Source organism: Archocentrus centrarchus, chromosome 2 (genome assembly GCF_007364275.1).
Source record: "Archocentrus centrarchus isolate MPI-CPG fArcCen1 chromosome 2, fArcCen1, whole genome shotgun sequence".
Taxonomy (NCBI): domain Eukaryota; kingdom Metazoa; phylum Chordata; class Actinopteri; order Cichliformes; family Cichlidae; genus Archocentrus; species Archocentrus centrarchus.
Genome location: NC_044347.1, coordinates 19,462,029 through 19,470,826, shown reverse-complemented (window position 1 = coordinate 19,470,826; position 8,798 = coordinate 19,462,029). Strand labels below are relative to the sequence as shown.

At 39.3% G+C, this 8,798-nt stretch overlaps 1 protein-coding gene across 1 annotated transcript; it reads left to right on the top strand.

The window, feature by feature from the left end:
• The first annotated feature begins 648 nt into the window (after positions 1–648).
• LOC115798888 (immunoglobulin superfamily member 8-like) lies at positions 649–7,312 on the top strand. Its single transcript, XM_030755889.1, has 4 exons — positions 649–892; positions 988–1,395; positions 6,070–6,167; positions 6,941–7,312. Exons 1-4 carry the CDS (start codon positions 649–651, stop codon positions 6,977–6,979), a joined length of 789 nt encoding a protein of 262 aa, XP_030611749.1. The 3' UTR covers positions 6,980–7,312.
• The last annotated feature ends 1,486 nt before the right edge of the window (positions 7,313–8,798 follow it).

Genomic DNA, 8,798 nt, shown 5'->3' with positions numbered 1-8,798 from the left:
GGACCTATTGAGCAGGTCATTCTCCCAAAACTTCCTCTGATGATGCATGCCGGTTTTCCACTTCCAGTGTTTGTGTCACTGACCACCACATGCAGTGGTACCCGCTGTCACAAATACTGTATAGTTAATGAGTTTTTTTCTTTCTTTTAATTAAAAGTACTGCAAACATACATGGAAATACAGTATATAAGGCAAAACAGCTTGTACAGATATAACAAGCTTAAATATCAATATTTGGTGTCACAAAGTGCCTAAAGAGACAATTTAAAATGGGTTCTTTGCTAAGTCATCTGTTATGTGTAGACACAATACTTGGGTCTGTTGCAGGAGGCCAATAATGAGGCCATACTCCCATCAAGTTGAATATTATTTTGATTGGCGACCCCACGGCTCTGGGCCCAGTGTTTCTAATTTACTCTGCCAGCAGTACAGTTATGTAGGGTTCCACTAATGAGGATTTTCAGTACTGATTTATTACTGAAAAGTCTTTTGTCCATCCAGATTTTAAACAAATGTTTTACAGGAAATTGTTTTTATTTATTATTTTAGATTTTTATACTCTTGCTTTTCTCCATGGAGGTTGAATGTTTTTAAGGGAAAGTTTACCTTCAGCTAACCTCCTTTTTCCTGCAGGATTTTGAATGGAATATGTTAAAGGACACAAGTGGGCCGAAGATAAAGATAATCTCCACTTTCGACTCTCACTACTCTGATCCGTCGCTCAGCAAGCGCGTTGCTTCCGGCGACATCTCGGTGGTGCGTCTCCAAGACAACGAGGTGGAGCTAAAGATTGCTCAGGTGAAGTCGCAGGATGCCGGCTTCTACGAGTGTCAGACACCGAGCACCGACTACGTCATCAGTGGAAACTATGCGGCTAAGGTCCAACTCACAGGTATGAGCTTGTGTGTGTGTGTGTGTGTGTGTGTGTGTGTGTGTGTGTATGGAATGAAAATTATTATTATTATCATTTTTTGGTTTTCCCATCAGTCATCCCCAACACCTTAAAGGTCTCCTCCAAGACCCTGCCCCCTGTTGTCTCTGAGGGAAGTGACCTAACTCTCTCCTGCAACATCGCACGGGAACTCGTCCGCCCCACCTACCTGTCTGTCACCTGGTCAGTGAAGAAGGGGACAGCATCAGAGAAGATTTTGACGTTTGGTCCTCAGGGAGACGTGGTCACAGGGTCCAGTTTTGCTCAGCGTTATGCAGACGGAGGCATCCGATTGGCCCCCGGCAGGAATGGATTGTTTGAATTGGTGATTTCTAGAATGACGACGTCTGATGAAGGGAATTATGAATGCACAGGAACAGAGTGGGCGTATGAAAGTGGAGGACGATGGACGAAACTTGTAGAAGATACCAAAGAGATGGGAACCGTTGCTGTTACTCCTACAGGTAAATGGTGACCAGGGTAAACATGCTGGCTGAGAAACATCTGTTGGAAGTTTCATTATGATCATGTTGGCACACTAGCATTATCATTCTGGTCAAAGCAGCACTTTGCTTAAGGATAGGTCCAAACAGACTTTTAAAAAAGGATAATAAAAGTGACAGCCTGTCTGTGGGGTCTTCAGCTGTCCATCTCCATAAGTGACAGCAGTCCTTTTATTACAGTTAGCACGGCTGCATATTCTGTCATACACTCCTTTACTACCTTAAACTTTGACATGTCTCTTTTATGTGATTTACTCAGTCTGAATCATACTATACTAGAAACAGTACTAGAAAATACTAGAGTAACTGAGTGGCTCTAAAGTCCTACTGAGATTTTTAGTGTAGTCCATCAGTTTCCAATAGGGTTGAGGTACGGGGTTAGAGAAGGCATTCCAGAAATGCTAGCCCGCTTTATCCCTTCCAAAACTGGTTTTGATGTGTATTTGGGATCATTGTCCCGTTGAAACACCTATCCACTCGAAGTTGGTGCAGGTAATGGCGACAGGCAGCAGTAGTTGTGTGCGCTCTGTGTGTGTATTTTGTGCATTTTGGGTGTTTTTTATATCATTTTTTAATGTTATATGTGCGAATGGTAGAAAGCAACAATCATGATATACACTTGTGTGGTGCACTTTTTGATCCTTCTGAAAGTTTTGTGTCACTTTTTGGGTGGACTGCGAGAACCAAGTATGTCGGTGTGGGCTTTGTGGAACCCTCTGCAGTTCGGATATTCTCCAGATAGGAATGTCCATGGAGAATCGAGGCTGGGGGTACAAGTCGTCAGTGGTCAGGAAGTGGGGAAGACGAGGTGGTGTGTGTCAGAGGCTGAAGTGGCAGGGCCACCGTCGGATGCCGCTTCCCACTATCATGTTGGCAAATGTCACTCTGTTGCAAAACTGAAGCGCTTCAGGTCAATGTCAGGTATCTGGCAGAGTACAAAAGTGCTTGTGTCTTGGCGAACACATTTTACGGTCCAAACAAAACTACTGCAGCATCTGTGTGCAGCACAAGGTAAACACAGACAGCGATTACGAGCAATACGACAATTACGCACTTTGCGTCCTTTTATCTGTGATATGAACTGATACAAAGCAGCAAGTTCAGCCTTAGGGCCCAACCTAATTCACAGCCATGAAAATCACATCACTTTTCTCATGTAATACACACCTTTCAGTGAAGTGGCGATGGAAAAACTTTACGTGAAGATGGCAGAGCTACTCCCTTCTGCTGGTTGCGTCACATGTTCCTTGGTTCCAGACCAGCTAATTTACGGTGCTGGAGCAGAACCTGTTTTTCAGCCAATCACCGAGTGAGTTCACGGTGGAAAAAGCGCTGAACGGTTCGAGCACTTGGCAGCAGCACTGGCACAGTGTCAGTGGGAAAAGGGCAAGTGTTGTTTATTTGGTTCCGTCCTACAAACCTGTCCTGAAGAAACACAAGTCGGAGCGCCATTGGGTTCCGGTGTGGTCAGAGGAGTCTATCCGCTGTCTTCAGGACTGCTTCAGCTGCACAGCCTGGGAAAGGTTTATCAGAGCATGCACTGACTTTGATGATCTTACACCGTTTCATTATATGTCACTTTCTGTGAGGAATCGGTCTTTCCCAGGAAATCCCTCACTGTATTTCCTAACAATAAACCTTGGCTTTCCAAATCGGTTAAAAGTATGATTAACTTGCTTGATATAAGTTTTGATAATGGGGACATGGCTTGCTACCACATACTCAAGAAACAAGTGAGGAAGGGACTGAAAATAGCCAGAGTCAATTATAAAGAGATGGTGGAGAATATGTTCAGGTCCAATAATTCTCATCTGGCTTGGGAAAAGTATGAGTCCTGATGCTCTGCAGCTGGCAGACATCTTTAGTTTTCTTCTTAAAATGTCTCTCCAGACCCAGAGGGTCCCTCAGCTGTGGGAAGCCTCTGTCATTGTTCCTCTCCCTAAAGGTAGGCTCACTCAGTCTCTGAATGCCTTCAGGCCTTTTACCCTTACTTCATTAGCAATGAAGTCATTTGAAAAGATTATTAAGGAAGTGCTTAATACTTCAATTTGCTTACAGGTCAGGGGAGGGGAGCGGAGGATGCAACAGGAACCCTTTTAAAAATGATTTTAAGACATCTGGAGGGCACAAAATTCTTGGAAAGATTACTTTTTATTGATTGCTTTCTGTAATTATTGTAGGGTCTATGCCTTACAATATAAAGCACCTTAAGGTGGCTGTTGTGATTTGGCGCTATATAAATAAAATAGAATTGAATTGCTTTTAACTGTATTTAACCAGAGGTGGCAAAAGTACTGACATTCTGTACTTAAGTAGAAGTACAAGTACTTATGTTAAAAAATACTTTAGTAAAAGTCGAAGTACTGGTTCAACTTCTCTACTTAAGTAAAAGTAAAAAAGTACAGGCTCTGAAATGTACTCAAAGTAAGAAAGTAAAAGTAGTTCTTTGGAGGACGTTTCTACCTACTATTTTTGTGTAAAACTAACCGAACCTCATTATATATTATTGTAATAATATAAAATAGTACATGAGAATACAAATGTTATTCCAATCTAAATTTTAATTCTAATGAATGCAATCAGCTTGAATCTGTTATGTAGGACACAAACTGTGAAAGGGAATTTGCTCTGTTCTCTGTGTCCTCCATAGTAGAGGGTGAGTGTGCCTCCACCTAAACACCAACATGAGGATTCTCAGGCGTTACAGTGGGATTCAGAAAGTGGAGGAACCCTAAGATCAGCTGTAGCAGCTCTGCATGGGGAGAAGAATCACAGCTTTCTATTGTGAGCTGCAGTAAATGATGTTGGTGTGCAGGCTGTGATCAGCTGACCTGCTGCTGCTGCTCTGAGGTTTACTGCTCTGTGTGGATGAACTGAATTCACAAAGATGTAACCCAGTATTTCACAGCTATCTGAGCTGATTTCCATCCCCTACACTGACAGCATACAGGCTGTAGAAATGTTGGATTCAGTGAATGAATCTCAGCATCAGCAGCTTTGATTCAAACTTATCTCTGCTGCACTGATGTAACCTGTAACTCTGACCATGAACACAAACACTGTGCACCAACACAGAGCTTTACTGTAAATACAGTACAACAAACTAACCTATTTATTACACACTAAACTGCAGTATTTTCATACAATCTTTGAATTACACAAAGTCAGCATACTTCAGTTTATTTTCCAGTCCTTACCTTTAATTCTAACCTCTTCTTCCTCTCCTGTCCTCTTTCTCCATCTCTGAGTGAATTTCTCTCTCTTTACTCTCCCTGAAATACAGCAGCTCTTCTTTTAGCTAGCAGACACACTGTGTGACAAACTGCACACACTTTGTGTGTTTGCTGATATTTGTTGAGCATTTAGAAACGTTGCATTTACCTGCCACAGGTTACTCCCTTCATGCTCGCTCCTCTTCAGTAGCGCTAGCTAAGCTGTTTATGTGCCGCAGCGCAACTTACGGACTCGGTCCGGCCCGATTATAGCACTATAAATGATACATTAATTATATGGGTTTGCGTATTTAATCCCTTTGTACGAGATAAGCCCCGGTGATGAAGGATACGCAGTACGATTGTCTCTTATATGTTATTATTCCTCCATTTAGGCTCAGATCGTTTGATGTTTGAAGGCGCACTGACCGGAAATGCAAATTTCTCTCTGACGTTAAAAAGTAACGAGTCTGTTTGAAAATGTAAGAAGTAGAAAGTACAGATACTTGCATAAAAATGTAGGGAGTAAAAGTAAAAAGTAGTCAGAAAAATAAATACTTAAGTAAAGTACAGATACCTGAAAAATCTACTTAAGTACAGTAACGAAGTATTTGTACTTCGTTACTTCCCACCTCTGTATTTAACCACATAGTTTTGCTAAGAAATTACAATGTTCTTATGGTTTTGATTCTGGCCTCATATATTGGTTGGTTTATAGACTTTTTAACTGCACGTTTTCAGAGGGTGAGGTTCAGCAGGGTCCTTTCCGATGTCCTCTTTTCCTTACTTTTAGCTTCTTCTCTGCTGGTTCAGACTTCTAACTTTTAAGCACAGGAACAAACTGCTGGGAATCGTAAAGGTGTGCAGAAAAATTGCTGGCATAGCCCTGAGCAACCTCACTGACTTGCTCAAGGTGAGGTCAGTGAATAAGGTCGGACTGATCCTGGCAGAGTCAGACCGCCCACATGAGTTTAGGTTGCTTCCTTCCAGACGCAGATATCGACTGCCAAGTTATAGGACGAGCAGACTGAGAGACTCCTTTGTCTCTGCAGCAATTAGGTTTTTAAAGGATTTGTTGTGATTTTATGTATGTCGTCATGTTATACTTGTTTGTTTTTATGTTTTTTACTGCTGACTGTGGAAGAAACTGCCCTTAGGGGATAATAAAGATCTTTGAATTGAATCGAATTGAATCCAAACTTGTGTAAATCTGCAACTCTCTTCCTTAGATCTTCACTGAGTTTGGACTTTCCCATTGTTCTGAGTATCGCTCATTCCAGTGAGTGTGTCAAACAAATGCTTTTTATGCTGGCAAAGAGGAGCTACCATTTGTAGTCAATCATGATCACACTGTGGAGCCTTCAGCAACTCTTTTTAAAAGATTTACATGAATATTTGAGTCTTTGAACTTTGACCTCCACAGAGCCCGTGAAGTCGTACGACTCTGTACCGTGTTATGTCGTGAGCAGCTTCCTCGGCCTTTACAGCCTCATCATCACCAGTATGTTGATCAAAGAGAAGGTGGGTCATTCTGCTTCATTTTATTTCACATTTACTGCTGAGTAGAATCTGATCTTTGAAGAAGTAAATCCAGAGTTATTGATGTTATTGACTGTTTGACTGATGATTATAATCTTGATTTTAACCCTGTGAGGTCTACATGAAGACACTGCTGTGAACTCCAATAATTGGGATTTGTTAGTCGTGATTCGGGTCTTAGGACCTGCTAATATTGTTGGGGGACATGTTGTTTTGGACTTGGGATTTCTTGTCTTGAATCTCTGTCTCTCTTCCACAGCATGTCTTTTGTCCTGTCTCTCTCCCATCAGCCTCAACCAGTCACAGCAGATGACTGTCCCTCCCTGAGCCTGGTTCTGCTGGAGGTTTCTTCCTGTTAAAAGGGAGTTTTTCCTTCCCACTGTCTCCAAGTGCTGCTCAGAGGGGGTCGTTTTGACTGTTGGGTTTTCTCTGTATTATTGTAGGGTCTTTACCTACAATACAAAGCGCCTTGAGGCGACTGTCTGTTGTGATTTGTGCTATACAAATACAATGTGAATTGAATTGAATTGAATTGAATTGAATTGAATTGAATTGAATTGAATTAATAATAATTAATGAATTATTCAGTTATAGAAAAACTGATTTATTATTATTTGTGTTTTACGCTGTTTACATGTGAACAGAATAAACCTTGTTAGTTTCAAAAAGCTTAAACCATTAACTAAATCTCCAGACTGTTTTAGCTGTGATCATCTCTGGCCCCTCACACACTGATCAGTTTCACTTCTCTTTAGGGTCCGAGTTCAGCCACGACTATGACTCCCTTGAGATAAAACCACTTCCTGCTCAGTAACGAGCCACTTACCATACTTTTCCCTGGAAGTTTTAAGTAAAAGTAACTGCTGAACACTTGAACTATAAAGTAACTAAAGTACAATATTGTCACATAATAACATTGAAAAATATTTTCTACCTGGGATGTTGTAACCCGGATTGAGCTTTTTACTCAGCTGCTTGAACCCCTCCTTTACCACCATTGAACCACATCAATAATTTCCAACCACCATTTGCTCTGGTTGAGCAAGTAAAAATAAGGAAATGAGTAATTATTAAAATAGTTTCAGAAGGGGTTTCTTTTTCTATTTTTTTTTTTACGATACCTTTTATGCCTGCATACTTTACAGATTTAATTGTTTTTTGATTTGTTTTTGTTTTTTTTACACTTCTCTATGTTTTAATCTGACAGGATAAAAACCTGTGTTGTAACCTTTTTGAGAAGTTGTGCTGTACTCACAACAGTTATTTTGTTCTTGTATAAATGTTTTTGCTTCATTATTAAAGTCTGTAAAGCTCTGGATTGTTTGTTTGTTTGTTTGTTTTTATAAAATTTGTCATAAATAAATGAACTCAGTTTGAGGAATTTCAAACCAGCTGAAGAGCAGATTTTTGGACATTTCTGCCACCTGGTGGATGAAAGCTGAAACACATCCGTGAAGAAAGGTTTGCTGTAGAAAATCATCCTTTAAATGTTCTTTTAATAGAAGGCTTTCACTTCAGTACGAAACAAGGAGTTTATAATGATGTGATTAAGGTATAGCTTTAAAAGTCTTTAAATATTTGAATTTGAATTATTATAAAGAAATTGTTCTAAGCCTTGGCAATTGGTTTAGAAAGGTGAAATTGTTTAAAACCATTTACCATCTTATTTTGAATTAAGATGAAAGTAAAAAAAACACGTTTAAATTAATTTAAATGAATATTTTTGAGCCCTACAAATTTTTAAAACACATACATATTTGAATTTTTCTTTTAAATATATGAAAATGGTCAAAAGTATTCAAAGTACATAAGTTTAGTCAATCAATGCATAAAAAAACATTAAAGTTTAGTGTAAAAAATATTCCAGATCCTGAAAATTCCTATTAAAACATATTAAAATCAATTGATGTATTAATTTATGTTAAAAAATGTAATATTTTTGTTTGTTTATTTTTTTTTTTGGGTGGGGGGTGTTTTCAGTGTTTAAAGCTTATAGAATAGAATAGAATAGAATAGAATAGAACTTTATTGATCTGCAGGAAATTACTTTGTTACAGCAGTAGTAGCAGCTAACACTGACACAATATACAATGCTATAAGAATGCAATAAAAATACTGTATACACAATATAAATATTATTACACAACTGTGCATTGAGGTTAGTTGTTGGCATTAAAGAGTCTGATTGCTGCTGGCAGGAAGGACTTCCTGCTGCCTTCTGTCGGCATGTTTGTGGTTCGTTTTATCTTTAGAAATGTTTTTTGAAATTTTCTCTGTAACTTGCAGCAGAGCCCACACTTCATTCTACATGCATCATTTTAACAGTGAATCACAGGAAAACCCATTTCTTCCTCAGGGCCAACAGACTTTTTAATCTGTGGTCATCTAACTGCCTGATAGAGATCATTATAATCTGATGAATGAGTTTTGGAGAGAAGCAGAAATGACATCTTTTTCTTAAAGGAGGTCAACAGGAAACTTTAAAATCTTACTTTTACAAAAAAAAAAAAAACCACACAAACAAACAAAAAATCTTCATTTAGTTAGTGAACTTTATAAAGAAGCTTAAAAGCTGTGAGAGCCGGAAAATCAAAGCCCCTGCTTCATTTTAGA

What these genes read in the sequence shown, in the direction of transcription:
- LOC115798888 (XM_030755889.1), top strand. Translation starts at nt 649, where the DNA reads ATGTTAAAGGACACAAGTGGGCCGAAGATAAAGATAATCTCCACTTTC. An exon ending in GGCTAAGGTCCAACTCACAG is followed by an intron (nt 893 to 987) that starts GTATGAGCTTGT and finishes TTTTCCCATCAG; the next exon opens with TCATCCCCAACACCTTAAAG. An exon ending in CGTTGCTGTTACTCCTACAG is followed by an intron (nt 1,396 to 6,069) that starts GTAAATGGTGAC and finishes TGACCTCCACAG; the next exon opens with AGCCCGTGAAGTCGTACGAC.